Source organism: Schistocerca americana, chromosome 9, assembly GCF_021461395.2.
Source record: "Schistocerca americana isolate TAMUIC-IGC-003095 chromosome 9, iqSchAmer2.1, whole genome shotgun sequence".
Taxonomy (NCBI): domain Eukaryota; kingdom Metazoa; phylum Arthropoda; class Insecta; order Orthoptera; family Acrididae; genus Schistocerca; species Schistocerca americana.
The window spans coordinates 60,992,878-61,009,408 of record NC_060127.1 but is presented as its reverse complement, the minus strand read 5'-3'; the positions used below and the strand labels follow the sequence as shown (position 1 = coordinate 61,009,408).

The window sequence follows — 16,531 nt, the reverse complement described above, 5'->3', positions numbered from 1 at the left end:
GACGATCAGTCAACACCAGGATCGAAGAACATAAGCGACATTGCAGGTTGGGTCGCGTGGGGAAATCGACCGTGGCAGAACACGCACTGAGTGAGACCGACCATGTAATAAAATTCGCCGACACGGAAGTTCTGGCTGTAGAGAAGCACTATCACACCCGCTTGTTCAGAGAAGTTGTAGAAATACAAAAACACGCGAACACCTTCAACAAGAAAGAGGAAAGCCTCAAGGTAAACGGATCCTGGCTTCCCGTACTGCAGCGAACGACCGTCGCAGGTAGCAAGAGGAGAACCGCACCGGAAATGACGTCGGAGAAGCCCTCGGACGTTGGCGCGTCAGGTACATATAGTCTGCGGCCGCGAGCTCGGCCCCAGTTCACCACCGGCAACGGAAGCTGAACTTTGACAGTGCCAGCCACTAGTTCTGGCGAAACGTCAGTAAAATCGTCAGATGAACGTCTGCCGAAGAACCCGAGACAGAAGCCAATAGGCAGCTTGTTAACTGGAGTTAGAGTGTCGGATCGTCATCCATGTCGAAAGCTAAATTATGCACCACAAACAGTACTGTCAGCTTCCTTGATGAACAGGAAGTGTTGCACTACTTTGCAATTTACCAGGTGTACCGGTATGAAATGAGCGTCTTTTTGTGAAAATGAAACACTAATTTTGAAAAGTAAAAACATTTTATTCAACGTACTGACCATTGCTTTCTATACATTTTGACCACCTTTCTGACAATTTGTGGACACCACGCCAATATAAATGTTCGTCTTTTGAAGCAAACCAATCCGACACTCAATTTTCGACTTCTTCGTAGGAATCGAAGAGTTACTCAGCCAAAGCGTGTCCCATTGATGAAAACAAATGGTAGTCGGAAGGGGCCAAGTCTGGTGAATACGATGGGTGCGGTAGCAGCTCCCAGCCAAGTGTTTTGATTGTATCCTGAACCAGTTTTGCTTTGCGTGCAGGTGCATTGTCGTGTAAAAAAGTTACTTTGCCATGACTTCTGGCCCACTCTGGTCTTTTTTCGATCAATGCATGGTTCAAATTGATCATTTGTTGTCTGTAGCGATTAGTATTCACAGTTTCACCGGGTTTTAGAGGCTCATGATACACCACACCTTTCTGGTCCCACCAAACACAGAGCATTGTCTTCTTGCCGAATCGATCTGGTTTTGCAGTCGATGTTGATGGTTGTCCCGGATTAACGCATGACTTTTCCCGTTTAGGATTCTTAAAATAAATCCATTTTTCATCGCTAGTAGCAATTCGATGCAAAATTGATTTTCTTTCATGTCTTTTAAGCAAAATTTGACAAATTGTTTTTCGGTTTTCCAACTGTCTTTCATTCAATTCACGTGCCACCCATTTTCCACCCTTTTTGATCTTCCCCATAGCTTTCAAACGGTCAGAAATTGTTTGTTGTGCAACATTTAGCATTGCTGACATTTGCTTCTGACTCAAAGTATCATCTTCATCCAATATTGCTTGCAATTCGGCGTCTTCGAACTTTTTTGGTGGTCTTCCACATTCTTCATTTCTTACATCAAAATCATTATTTCTGAACCATTGAAACCATCTTTTGCATGTTGCTTCTGATAGAGCATTTGATGCGACTCTGCAGCACTTTTTTTCAAATGAAAACAAAAAATTAATGCTTTCCGCAAATCATCACTTTCTTGTACAAAATTCTACATTGTTAACACGATGAAAACATATGATGTTGTTTGTTCCATGACTTGATGTATACTAAATATCTTTGACAGATGTCATACCAACCAGACAAAAAAATTAAGGCTCGTTCACAACAATAGTTCGCTATCGACACATTGGTATCTTAACGCTCATTTCATACCGGTACACGTGGTACGTTGCACTTCCGTTTCCCGTGACAATCACACATAATATTTGTTTGTTGACAGATGTGAAAATTACCGAACTATCAGTTTAATAAGTCACGGCTGCAAAATACTAACGCGAATTCCTTACAGACGAATGGAAAAACTGGTAGAAGGCGACTTCGGAGAAGATCAGTTTGGATTCCGTAGAAATGTTGGAACACGTGAGGCAATACTGACCCTACGACTTATCTTAGAAGAAAGATTAAGGAAAGGCAAACCTACGTTTCTAGCATTTGTAGACATAGAGAAAGCTTTTGACAATGTTGATTGGAATACTCTCTTTCAAATTCTGAAGGTGGCAGGGGTAAACTACAGGGAGTGAAAGGTTATTTACAATTGCTACAGAAAGCAGCTGGCAGTTATAAGAGTCGAGGGACATGAAAGGGAAGCAGTGGTTGGGGAGGGAGTGAGACAGGGTTGTAGCCTCTCCCCGATGTTATTCAATCTGTATATTGAGCAAGCAGTAAAGGAAACAAAAGAAAAGTTCGGAGTAGGTATTAAAATCCATGGAGAAGAAATAAAAACTTTGAGGTTCGCCGATGACATTGTAATTCTGTCAGAGACAGCAAAGGACTTGGAAGAGCAGTTGAACGGAATGGACAGTGTCTTGAAAGGAGGGTATAAGATGAACATCAACAAAAGCAAAACGAGGATAATGGAATGTAGTCGAATTAAGTCGGGTGATGCTGAGGGAATTAGATTAGGAAATGAAGCACTTAAATTAGTAAAGGAGTTTTGCTATTTGGGGAGCAAATTAACTGATGATGGTCGAAGTAGAGAGGATATAAAATGTAGGCTGGCAATGGCAAGGAAAGCGTTTCTGAAGAAGAGAAATTTGTTAACATCTAGTATTGATTTGTCAGGAAGTCGCTTCTGAAAGTATGTGTATGGGTGTAGCCTTGTATGGAAGCGAAACATGGACGATAAATAGTTTAGACAAGGAGAGAATAGAAGCTTTCGAAATGTGGTGCTACAGAAGAACGCTGAAGATTAGATGGGTAGATCACATAACTAATGAGGAGGTATTGAATAGAATTGGGGAGAAGAGGAGCTTGTGGCACAACCTGACTAGAAGAAGAGATCGGTTGGTGGGACATGTTCTGAGGCATCAAGGGATCACCAATTTAGTACTGGAGGGTAGCGTGGAGGGTAAAAATCGTAGAGGGAGACCAAGAGATGAATACACTAAGCAGACTCAGAAGGATGTAGGTTGCAGTAGGTACTGGGAGATGAAGAAGCTTGCACAGGATATAGTAGCATGGAGAGCTGCATCAAACCAGTCTCAGGGCTGAAGACCACAACAACAACAATATTTACATACCAAAGTATCGAAATCACAGTTGTGAGTACAGGAGACAACAGTTTATTAAAGTGTAACGAGCATACATTTGCAACACCCGAGATCAGACATTGGCCCATAAGGCTGCGCCACTTGCGCTCTCCCAGCCCAGCTGCCGCTTACCGCTGCCACTCACCCGACCGTGCAGAAGCCGGCGGTGAGGACTGCAGTCCTCCTGATGAGCGATCCGCCGCATATGAAGTGATCGTCGGCGACGAGGAGGGCCTGGTGTGGGAACTGGCCGAGCGCCGCCGCCTTGCCTTCGATGATGCGCGGATTGCCCTGTGCGCGTTGCGACTGTGTGCCTAAAACGAGACGTCACGTTGTCGTACAGTTTTGTTGAACTCTTCGGCCGTTCATTAATTTGAGATACACTGCCAACACAGAACCTACATCTGATTGATACGTACACACGCAAGGCTCTTTGTTCGCTATAATAAAACAAAAATTCACAAATGAAATTTGGTTGTGGTGTTACACACGCTTCTGGTTACAACATAAAGTCGTTTGAAATTATTTCTACATTTTTATACCATTCAGAGTGCTCATATTTACTCTGTCAGTTCATATAGTGCTATCCCTGTTTTCACTTTCTGCCTCCTTTTTAGAAATTGTGTCTAACATTACTAACATTAGCAGACTTAGTGAGTGACAACCCCCATAAAATTGTCCCAACAAGCCCGGTATGAGAGTATTGCTGAACTTAATTTGTGACTCAGGCTTTTTTTTATTGTTTTTAAAAAGAAGCTTTTCGAAGCCAGGCAACGCCCTTGTCAGCCGGCACGGTAGCTCAGCGTGTTCGGTCAGAGAGCTGGTTGGCCTCTGTAATAAAAAAACTGAGTGAAACGATCAACAAACGAACCAAACTAGATGCCATGTGACGTCCGCAACGAACAAACACAACGATCAACAACGAACAAAATGGAGAAAAAAAAACAAAAAAAAAAACAGTAGTTACACTGGTTAAAGTGAGATAACCGAAGTTAACCGCTGTCGGGCGTGGTCGGCATTTGGATGGCTGACCATCCAGGCCGCCATGCGCCGTTGCCATTGTTCGGGGCGCACTCAGCCTCGTGATGCCAATTGAGGAGCTACTCGACCGAATAGTAGCGGCTTCGGTCAAGAGTACCATCAAAACGACCGGGAGAGCGGTGTGGCGACCCCACTCCCCTCCTATCCGCATCCTCAGCTGAGGATGACACGGCGGTCGGATGGTCCCGGTAGGCCAATCGTGCCCTGAAGACGGAGTGCTTTTTTTTTTTCGAAGCCACTGAGGCATCTCAGTCGAAACACATCAAAAGATCCCGATTCATATGTCTACTATCACCTTAATGAACATCTATTGAATAATAATAGTAATAACAATAATAATATCTAGAATGCGCAGCCTTGACAAGGTCTAATGGATCATATTATTTTTTCTTTCTTCGTTCTTTTCCTTTTATACATGTAAGCTACATATACACAAACGCAAAGGTAAATTAAAGAGTTGGTTTTTGGCAGAGATAATGTTTTGATACAAAAAAGGAGAAGAGATACGCTCTTCAACTAATTAATATCTGTACCTTCACCTATTTGTTTCTGTAAGTGGTAGTGGGCACACGTATGACGAGATCCAAATGTGTATTTCAAGCATACATTAAAAAGTGTTATAAAAAAGTTGTTGGGAAAGTAAAGTTTACTCAGATATTCACATTGACCACATCCATCTGTTCATCATTTCACCCTCGCCGAGAATTCTGCATCAGGATGTTCAGAGCAGACAAGAGGAATTTGTGCGACCAGCGGACGAGCCATCCTGCATAGGCATTGTTATAATCAGGAGTACACACAATGGAATTAATGTGAAGAAGTACGGAACTTAAATGATGAATATCTATCTTAAATGTCTGTTCATATTAGTACCAGTTAAAGTTTACCCAGGATATGTGTATCTTCCAAATTCTATCAATTATTCTTCCCAATTAACTTTTTTAGTTATTCAAGGAGCAATAATTAGGCCCACCAAGCAGCCGAGAGTGCCAGTGCTAACGCACTGCTTCCTGGACTCGGGTAGGCGCGCTGGCCCCGGATCGAATCCGCCTGGCGGACTAACGACGAGGGCCGATGTGCTGGCCAGCGTGGATGTGGTTTTTAGGCAGTTTTCCTCATCCCGCTAGGTGAATGCTGGGCTGGTACTCACGTTCCGCCTCAGTTATACGACTCGCAGACATTTGAAACACGTTCACACTATTCTATGAATTACACTAGACGCAGACAGTTTGGGTACACACATTCCGTCCCAAGGAGGATCCAGGGTTGCGTGAGGAAGGGCATCTGGCCACCCCTTAAAATTAACACGCCAAATCTGGTTCACCACAGCAGCCGACCCCGCAAGTCAGGATTAATGCTTGGAAAGAGAGAAGGAGCAATAATTAGTCAGTTTGCATTATTTATCATCCCATCTATTGTGCAACTATTCAAAAATCTCATTTCAGGTTCATACTTCCCAAATCAAACGCAATCATTTGATGCACACTCTTTGGCACAAAACATGGCGGGCGGTAGCTGCAGAGTCCAAGCACATCCATCGCAATATGGGACAAGTGACCTCCCACACTGATAATAATCCGACACGGCAAGTGCCACAACCCGATTTTCCCGGAAAAATTGAAATGAAATGATTGTGTAGCATTGATGACTAGGAGCTAGTCTCTTCAATTGATGCCACATTGGGCGGCTTGCGTGTCGACGACGATCAATGCAACACAACACCTAGCCCCCAAACGGAGTTTCCATCCGACCTGGCTGGGATTCGAACACAGGCCCGCTGCACGGTAGTCAGACGTGCTGATCACTCAGCGAAGGTGGTGGAATCGATAGACCCGTGGTCTAGGGGTAGCGTCTTTGATTCATAATCAAAACGTCTTCGATCCCGGGTTCGATCCCCACTACTGCCTAAATTTTGATAAATAATCAGCATTGGCGGCCGAAGACTTCCGGCGTAAGAAATCAGCCTCATTCTGACAACGGTCTTGTCAAAAGAGGGCGGAGGAGTGGATAGAAGTTCAGGGCACTCTCTAGTCCTACGGGTGGGAAATTGCCCCCAAAGGCGAAAGAATCAGCAATGATCAACGACATGAGGATGCAGAAGGCAATGGAACCACTGCATTAAAAACACGTAACGTGTATCCACAGGCCATGTGGCCTGTAATTGAAGAAGTGTCATGATGATCTCACCATTGGCAAAAGATTCCCGAATAGTCCCCCATTCGGATCTCCGGGAGGCGACTGCCAAGGGGGAGGTTACCATGAGAAAAAGATTGAATTATCAACAAAAGGATAACGTTCTACGAGTCGGGGCGTGGACTGTCAGAAGCTTGAACGTGGTAGGGAAACTAGAAAATCTGAAAAGGGAAATGCAAAGGCTCAATCTAGATATTGTAGGGGTCAGTGAAGTGAAGTGGAAGGAAGACAAAGATTTCTGGTCAGATGAGTATCGAGTAATATCAACAGCAGCAGAAAATGGTATAACAGGTGTAGGATTCGTTATGAATAGGAAGGTAGGGCAGAGGGTGTGTTACTGTGAACAGTTCAGTGACCGGGTTGCTCTAATCAGAATCGACAGCAGACCAACACCGACAACGATAGTTCAGGTATACATGCCGACGTCGCAAGCTGAAGATGAACAGATAGAGAAAGTGTATGAGGATATTGAAAGGGTAATGCAGTATGTAAAGGGGAACGAAAATCTAATAGTCATGGGCGACTGGAATGCAGCTGTAGGGGAAGGAGTAGAAGAAAAGGTTACAGGAGATTATGGGCTTGGGACGAGTAACGAAAGAGGAGAAAGACGAGTTCTGTAACAAGTTTCAGCTAGTAATAGCGAATATCCTGTTCAAGAATCACAAGAGGAGGAGGTATACTTGGAAAAGGCCGGGAGATACGGGAAGATTTCAATTAGATTACATCATGGTCAGACAGAGATTCCGAAATCAGATACTGGATTGCAAGGCGTACCCAGGAGCAGATATAGACTCAGATCACAATATAGTAGTGATGAAGAGTAGGCTGAAGTTCAAGACATTAGTCAGGAAGAATCAATACGCAAAGAAGTGGGATACGTAAGTACTAAGGAATGACGGGATACGTTTGAAGTTCTCTAACGCTATAGATACAGCAATAAGGAATAGCGCAGTAGGCAGTACAGTTCAAGAGGAATGGACATCTCTAAAAAGGGCCATCACAGAAGTTGGGAAGGAAAACATAGGTACAAAGAAGGTAGCTGCGAAGAAACCATGGGTAACAGAAGAAATACTTCAGTTGATTGATGAAAGGAGGAAGTACAAACATGTTCCGGGAAAATCAGGAATACAGAAATACAAGTCGCTGAGGAATGAAATAAATAGGAAGTGCAGGGAAGCTAAGACGAAATGGCTGCAGGAAAAATGTGAAGTCATCGAAAAAGATCTGATTGTCGGAAGTACAGACTCAGCATACAGGAAAGTCTAAACAACCTTAGGTGACATTAAAAGCAACGGTGGTAACATTAAGAGTGCAACGGGAATTCCACTGTTGAATGCAGAGGAGAGAGCAGATAGGTGGAAAGAATACATTGGAAGCCTCTATGAGGGTGAAGATTTGTCTGATGTGATAGAAGAAGAAACAGGAGTCGATTTAGAAGAAATAGGGGATCCATTGTTAGAACCGGAATTTAAAAGAGCTTTGGAGGACTTACGGTCAAATAAGGCAGAAGGGATAGATAACATTCCATCAGAATTTCTAAAATCATTGGGGGAAGTGGCAACAAAACGACTATTCACGTTAGTGTGTAGAATATATGAGTCTGGCGACATACCATCTGACTTTCGGAAAAGCATCATCCACACAATTCCGAAGACGGCAAGAGCTGACAAGTGCGAGAATTATCGCACAATCAGCTTAGCAGCTCATGCATCGAAGCTGCTTACAAGAATAATATACAGAAGAATGGAAAAGAAAATTGAGAATGCGCTAGGTGACGATCAGTTTGGCTTTAGGAAAAGTAAAGGGACGAGAGAGGCAATTCTGATGTTACGGCTAATAATGGAAGCAAGGCTAAAGAAAAATCGAGACACTTTCATAGGATTTGTCGACCTTGAAAAAGCGTTCGACAATATAAAATGGTGCAAGCTGTTCGAGATTCTGAAAAAAGTAGGGGTAAGCTATAGGGAGAGACGGGTCATATACAATATGTACAACAACCAAGAGGGAATAATAAGAGCGGACGATCGAGAACGAAGTGCTCGTATTAAGAAGGGTGTAAGACAAGGCTGTAGCCTTTCGCCCCTACTCTTCAATCTGTACATCGAGGAAGCAATGATGGAAATAAAAAGAAAGGTTCAGGAGTTGAATTAAAATACAAGGTGAAAGGATATCAATGATACGATTCGCTGATGAGATTGCTATCCTGAGTGAAAGTGAAGAAGAATTAAATGATCTGCTGAACGGAATGAACAGTCATATGAGTACACTGTATGGTTTGACAGTAAATCGGAGAAAGACGAAGGTAATGAGAAGTAGCAGAAATGAGAACAGAGAGAAACTTAACATCAGGATTGATGGTCACGAAGTCAATGAAGTTAAGGAATTCTGCTACCTAGGCAGTAAAATAACCAATGACGGACAGAGCAAGGAGGACATCAAAAACAGACTCGCTATGGCAAAAAAGGTATTTCTGGCCAAGAGAAGCCTACTAATATCAAATACCGGCCTTAATTTGAGGAAGAAATTTCTGGGGATGTACGTCTGGAGTACAGCATTGTATGGTAGTGAAACATGGACTGTGGGAAAACTGGAACAGAAGAGAATCGAAGCATTTGAGATGTGGTGCTATAGACGAATGTTGAAAATTAGGTGGACTGATAGGGTAAGGAATGAGGAGGTTCTACGCAGAATGGGAGAGGAAAGGAATATGTGGAAAACACTGATAAGGAGAAGGGACAGGATGATAGGACATATGCTAAGACATGAGGGAAGACTTCCATGGTACTAGAGGGAGCTGTAGAGGGCAAAAACTGTAGAGGAAGACAGAGATTGGAATACGTCAAGCAAATAATTGAGGACGTAGGTTGCAAGTGCTATTCTGAGAAGAAGAGGTTAGCACAGGAAAGGAATTCGTGGCGGGCCGCATCAAACCAGTGAGTAGACTTCGGAGCCACTCAGTGGAAGAAGGCTCAAAATTAGCGAACACGTGCCTCGGCTTATCTGTAGATATTCCTACGTCTCTGAGGAAACAAAGATTTCGAGTATTTTCCGTCTTTTAGGGCCTAAATACACTGATCAGCGAAACCGCTATGACCACTGCTCACCGTTACGTTGTATGCTGCTTGGTCGCGTTGCGGGCATGTGACGCTGTAACGAAAGTATATAAACAGAGCACACGTGGACGGGGGATCACTCTAGCTAAGACATGGGCTGTAAATGGAGAAATGCATTGAGAAAAGCGATCCTGATAAAGGGCAGATTACACTACTGACCATTAAAATTGCTACACCACGAAGATGACGTGCTACAGACCGAAATTTAACCGACAGGAAGAAGATGCTGTGATATGCAAATGATTTGCTTTTCAGAGCATTCACACGTGGTTGGCGCCGGTGGCGACACCTACAACGTGCTGACATGAGGAAAGTTTCCAACCTATTTATCATATACAAACAGGAGTTGACCGGCATTGCCTGGTGAAGCGTTGTTGTGATGCCTCGCGTAAGGAGGAGAAATGCGTACCATCACGTTTCCGACTTTGATAAAGATCGGATTGTAGCCTATCGCGACATTGCTGCTCGCGTTGGTCGAGATTCAATGACTGTTAGCAGAATATGGAATCGGTGGGTTTAGGAGGGTAATATGGAACGCCGTGCTGGATCCCAACGGCCTCGTATCACTAGCAGTCGACATGACAAGCATCTTATCCGCATGGTTGTAATGGATAGTGCAGCCACGTCTCGACGTCTGAGTCAGCAGATTGGGACGTTTGCAAGACAACAACCATCTGCACGAACAGTTCCATGGCGTTTGCAACAACATGGACTATCAGCTCGGAGACCATGGCTGCGTTACCCTTGACGCTGCATCACAGACAGGAGCGCCTGCAATGGTGTACTCAACGACGAACCTGGGTGCATGAATGGTAAAACATCATTTTGTCAGATGAATCCAGGTCCTGTTTACAGCATCATGATGGTCGCATCCGTGTTTGGCGACATCGCGGTGAACGCACATTGGAAGCGTGTATTCGTCATCGCCATACTGGCGTATCACCCGGCGTGATGGTATAGGGTGCCACTGGTTACACGTCTCGGTCACCTCTTGTTCGCATGACGGCACTTTGAACAGTGGACGTTACATTTCAGATGTGTTAAGACCCGTGGCTCTACCCTTCATTCGATCCCTGCGAAACCCTACATTTCAGTAGGATAATGCACGATCGCATGTTGCAGGTCCTGTAAGAGCCTTTCTGGATACAGAAAACGTTCGACTGCTGCCCTGGCCAACACATTCTCCAGATCTCTCACCAACTGAAAATGTCTGGTCAATGGTGGCCGAGCAACTGGCTCGACACAATATGCCAGTCACTACTCTTGATGAACTGTGGTATCGTGTTGAAGCTACATGGGCAGCTGTGCCTGTTATGGCATCCAAGCTCTGTTTGACTCAATGCCCAGGCGTATCAAGGCCGTTATTACGGCCAGAGGTGATTGTTCTGCGTACTGCTTTCTCAGGATCTATGCACCCAAATTGCGTGAAAATGTAATCACATGTCAGTTATAGTATAATATATTTGTCCAATGAATACCCGTTTTTTTGTAACTGCGACCAGGACGGTCGCGGGGTAGCAATGATGAAAGGCGCGGCGGGACCTGCGGAGAGCCCCGCGAACAACAACACAACAGAAAAGGACGGACATGGCCAACGTAGGACGGAACGAATATGACAAGACCGAACAACAGAGTCACAAGGAAACAAACTCGTACATGAACTAGGAAGAAAGCAGTCTAGCGCAAGCGAGGTGTAAACCGACATAAGCGAGATAAGACTGACTGGCTGAGCTTTTTTTATTTTATTTTATTGATTTTCAATTTTCCCCGAAGGGGGCGGGCTGGCACCAGCTTAGTACGCTGATCTACAGCCTACAGGCTTCTATTTTAAAGACCGGAAGAAGAAAAGAAACAAGAAAAACAGGCGATAAAACAGTGACGTCAAGTGTAAAATGGCGGAAAAATGCGTTAAGTTAAAACAGAAAGCAAAAGGGGTTGGCAACGTTAATAAAAGACACAGGAATCAGACAAGTAACATAGTACACACACAATTAAAAAACACGGCGACAGTCTGGTTGCTGTTCGCAAGAGATAAAAGGCACACCCAGCGACAGTATGATGGCCGTTTGCAACACTTCCCAAAAGACAAAACACGGAACACTCACTGTAAAACACGCACTGTAGAACACTCACTGTAGAACACTGCAGGAAAGTGCTGGCACGAAGATGACACTCCCGAGCCAAAGGAAGATGGTGGGGGGGACCTGGAGGAGGGGGAAGAACAAGGAGGGAGGAAGGAAAAAACGAAAAAGGGGGGGGGGAACCAAGGAGGGAGAGGACTAATAAAGGGGGAGAAGGGCAGACGCGAGAGGGAATGAGAGGAGGCAGAGGAGGGAAATGTAAAAGGACTCGGGGGAGAGAAGGGGGCAAAGAGAGGAAGGAAGAAAGAGGATGGAAGGGGGGACTGGCTGAGCGAGTGGCCGGCGCTTAAGTACGCTCTCGGGGGCGCCGCTATGGGCCGCTGGGACCACGTGTTCCAATGTGGCGCCCCCACACTAAAAGCAGGCCAGGAGGCGCGCGCTGCCCCAGCTTACGGTGCAGCGACATCTATGGGTCTTTGACGTCCATGACGTCTGGCGCGGATTCAAATTCCGCGGCGCGCGGTACCAGACGTTTATCATCTGCAATTCTTCTTGGTGTAGCAATTTTAATGGCCAGTAATGCATTATTACGTGGAGTCTATGAACGAGTATTTCGAAAACAGCGAAGCTGGTCGAATGTTTGCATGCTACTGTCGCGAGCAGCTCCTAAACGAGGTAGAAGGACAGTGATACTACCACCAGACGCTAAATGGTTGGACGCCTATGACTCGTCACAGAACGTGGGGTTCTTAGGTTCTCCGCTCTGCAAAGTCGGATAGTTGGCGATCTATGGCAACTCTGCCGAAAGAGCACAATACTGGTGCACACAAAAGTCTTTCGGAGCATACTGTTCACGGCACAGTGTTGACCACTGAATTCCGCACACACCACCCCAACGTGTTCACACGTTGACCCAATGACATCTTCAGTTACGATTGCAGTGGACACCGGACAACCGGGGATCTATCATCGACCAATGGACAGGTGTCGGCTCCTCGGATGAATCACGTTTTTGCTTTGTTAGGTCGCTACTCGTTTCCACAAACACCGTCATCAAGGTGAACGGCGGCTGAAAATGTGCAGTGCGCCACAGGTGCAAGCTGGTGGGAGCAGTATTATGCTATGGGAGACATTCTTCTGCTCTTCCATGAGAACTGTGCGTGTAATCGAAGGCACTCTGACAGCTGCAAACCACCTGCATCCCTCCGTGCTTTGTGTCTTCTCCAACGGCGATATCTTTCAACTGTGTAACTGTCTGTGGCTCGGAGTCAGAATCGTGCTACAGTCCTCTGGGGAGCGTTATAGTGAACTCACGTTTATGTCTCGGCCACCAAATTCTAATGGGTTCTCTGTGGAACCCATCTAGGTCGCTATCAGGCGCCAGTTACGGCGTGTGTAGACATCTAATGCCACAAACCTCCACAAACCTACCAACAAAGTGTCGAAGTCCTGATATGCACAACTAGTGATGTATTTCGTTCCACAGTTGGTCATAATGTTTTGATTCACCACTGCAATTCAACCAAAGCGGTGGCACATTGTTTAGCATTGCAGTTTCACACTTTAGCGTCCTTTGCGCCCCGTTTTCGAAACCTGATTAATTTTTTTTTAGTTTTCCTTTCATCTATTCACGTCTGAAAAGGACTGACATACGAATATTTTTCAATGTATATAGAAATGACCTTGTCCTTATTTGTCTACTAATTGTATGTCAGGTGAATAAATTTTAAAAAATTAATGAATGGAAAAATTATCTGAAATTATTTCGCTGAAATTCCTGTGGCGTATCTTAATTCATAATCAACTGAAAGTGGCGGGTTTCGGAAAAGTGATTCGTTATACATGGTTTGCGGCGAAATTATTGACAGTTTGTGAAATCCAGAATGAGATTTTCACTCTGCAGCGGAGTGTGCGCTGATATGAAACTTCCTGGCAGATAAAAACTGTGTGCCCGACCGAGACTCGAACTCGGGACCTTTGCCTTTCGCGGGCAAGTGCTCTACCATCTGAGCTACCGAAGCACGACTCACGGCTGGTACTCACAGCTTTACTTCCGCCAGTATCTCGTCTCCTACCTTCCAAACTTTACAGAAGCTCTCCTCTCCTACGCAGGAGAGCTTCTGTAAAGTTTGGAAGGTAGGAGACGAGATACTGGCGGAAGTAAAGCTGTGAGTACCAGCCGTGAGTCGTGCTTCGGTAGCTCAGATGGTAGAGCACTTGCCAGCGAAAGGCAAAGGTCCCGAGTTCAAGTTTCGGTCGGGCACACAGTTTTAATCTGCCAGGAAGTTTCAATTTGTGAAATCTACAGCAATGTTAATGGCGTTCCTTTCCCGAGTGAGATTCGTACGAACAAATGCCGCTGTGAGAAACCTATCTTCGCGTGATGCTCGTGGTGTTCGGAAGGTTCGTGTTCCGAATGTTACTACGGTCGGTATTTTGGCGTAGCGATTTATTCCGCGTTGTGAAGTGTGCGGTGGCTGCAGGAGATACGTTCACTTTTTTTTTTTTTTCCTTCAGTCAGAACGCAACCGACGCATCTGTGTCATGTGCCGCCTGCTGTAGTGACGCAGCCTGCCAGAAGTAGAACTCTAAGAAAGTTTACACTCCCTGTGAATCTAAGTAAACTACATTCGTTACTCTCCGATTTTGTTGAAACTTTACACATTGCTTTTTGTTATTGTTAAAATCATACTGTCCAAATTTCGTTTCATTGTTTATCATAGTTTCGAAGCCAGAAAATTTTACATAAATATCACAAAAAAACCATTCTGGTATTTCAAAATTCATCTACCAACGGCAACAGATTAACTTTCAACGTCATATGGAGCTATAATGAAAAGTTCAGTTGCCAAAAACAGTTAACTAGAATCTTTCATTTTATAACATTTTTAACTTTTATCTGGCGCGATATTGTAACATTTTAAAATTGATATACAGTTATATTTGTTATGTGAGTGAGTGGGAGTGATTGAGAGAGTGGATGAGAGACATATGAAATTGGAAATGTTTTATTTTGTGAAGATCTATGTGAAATCCCAATGTTGGGAACATTCCTGGGAAGAACGACGAATCCTGGTTTTGTAAAAGACAGCCAGAAAAAAGTTAAGAACGTCTACATCTACATCATACTCCGCAAGCCACCTAATGCTCTGTGGTGGAAGGTACTTTCCGTACCACTATATGATCCCTCCAACCCTGTTCCACTCGCGAGTAGTGCTTGGGAAGAATGAATATCGGTAAGCCTCTGTATTGGCTCTAATTTCTCGAATTTCCTCCTCGTGGTCAATACACGAGACGTATGTGGGGCCGCGCGGGATTAGCCGAGCGGTCTGAGAGCGCTACAGTCATGGACTGTGCGGCTGGTCCCGGCGGAGGTTCGAGCCCTCCCTCGGGGCATGGGTGTGTGTGTTTGTCCTTAGGATAATTTAGGTTAAGTAGTGGGTAAGCTTAGGGACTGATGACCTTAGCAGTTAAGTCCCATAAGATTTTTTTAATATGTTGTCTGATTCCTCCTGAAAAGTGCTGTCCCAAAATTCCAGAAGTAAATCTCTCCGTTATGCAAAACGTCTCTCTTGTAACGCCTGCCAGTGGAGTTTGTTTAGCGTCTCCGTAACGCTCTCTCGCCAGCTAAACGATCCCGTGACGAACCGCGTTGCTCTTTGTCGGATCTTCTCTATCTCCTCTATCAGTCCTACCTGATGGTGATCCCAGATGGATAAAGTCAAGAATAGGGCGAACAAGCGCCTTACAAGCCACTTCTTTCGTGGATGAGTTACATTCCCTTAAGGTTCTTCCGATGAATCTGAGTCTTGTGTCTGCTTTTCCCACTATATGTTTTATATAGTCATTCCACTTAAGGTCGCTCTGGATAGTTACGCCTAGATATTTTACGGCAGACGCTGTCTCCAGCTGTTTGTCATCAGTGTAGCTGTAAAGTAGTGGATTTCTTTTCCTATGTATACGCAATATGCTACATTTATTTACGTTCAGGGTCAACTGCCAGAGTCTGCACCATTCATTAATTCTCTGTAGTTCGTTCTGCAAATTCTTACTATCTTCTGGCGTTGCTACTTTGGTATCATCTGCGAATAGCCTTAAAGAGCATCCGACGCTTTCTACTAGATCATTTATCTATATTGCGAACAGCAACGGTCCTATCACACTTCCGTTTGTACTCCGGATATTACCTTTACACCTGTCGATTTAGTTCCGTTAAGAGCGACGTGTTGAGTTCTATCTGCAAGAATGTCTTGAATCCAATCGAAGGTCTGCTCCGATACTCCGTAAGCTTGTATTTTTTTCATTAAACGGCAATGCGGGACGGTGGAAAAAGCCTTACTGAAATCAAGGTACACGGCATCAACATGAGTGCCGTTGTCCAATTCGCTGTGGATCTCATGGACGAACAGAGTGAGCTGAGTTTCGCAGGATATCTGTTTGCGGATTCCATGTTGATTTTTATAGAGGAACTGTTCATTTTCCAAGAACGTCATAATTCTTGAGCATAAAACATGTTCCATAATTCTACATCAGATTGACGTCAACGATATAGGTCTATAACTATCTGGATCTGTCGTATGGTCTTTCTCAAAATCGGGAATGACCTGCACTTTTTTCCAGTCGTTAGGTACCTTTCGTTGCTCAAGCGATCCACGATAAATTACTGCTAGAAGGGGAACAAGTTCTTTCACATAATCTTTATAGGATCTTATAGGTATCTCATCTGGTCCTGAAACCTTTCCACTACTAAGCGATTGTAGCTGCTTTTCAATTCCGCGATCGTAATAATTTTGCTATTTAATTTCAGATTTATTTCGTACTTTATTTGGTTTATAATTAAAAAGCGATTGAAAGTTGGCTTACGTAAATTTAC

At 44.4% G+C, this 16,531-nt stretch overlaps 1 protein-coding gene across 1 annotated transcript in view; it reads right to left on the bottom strand.

Annotated features, from left to right (window-relative positions):
- LOC124550633 (brachyurin-like) overlaps window positions 1-16,531 on the bottom strand; it is a 125,525-nt gene that overhangs the window by 84,833 nt on the left and 24,161 nt on the right. Inside the window, exon 2 of the mRNA XM_047125356.1 lies at window positions 3,376-3,544. Coding sequence (XP_046981312.1) covers window positions 3,376-3,544 — 169 coding nt within the window. The remainder of the gene's footprint in view (window positions 1-3,375; window positions 3,545-16,531) is intronic.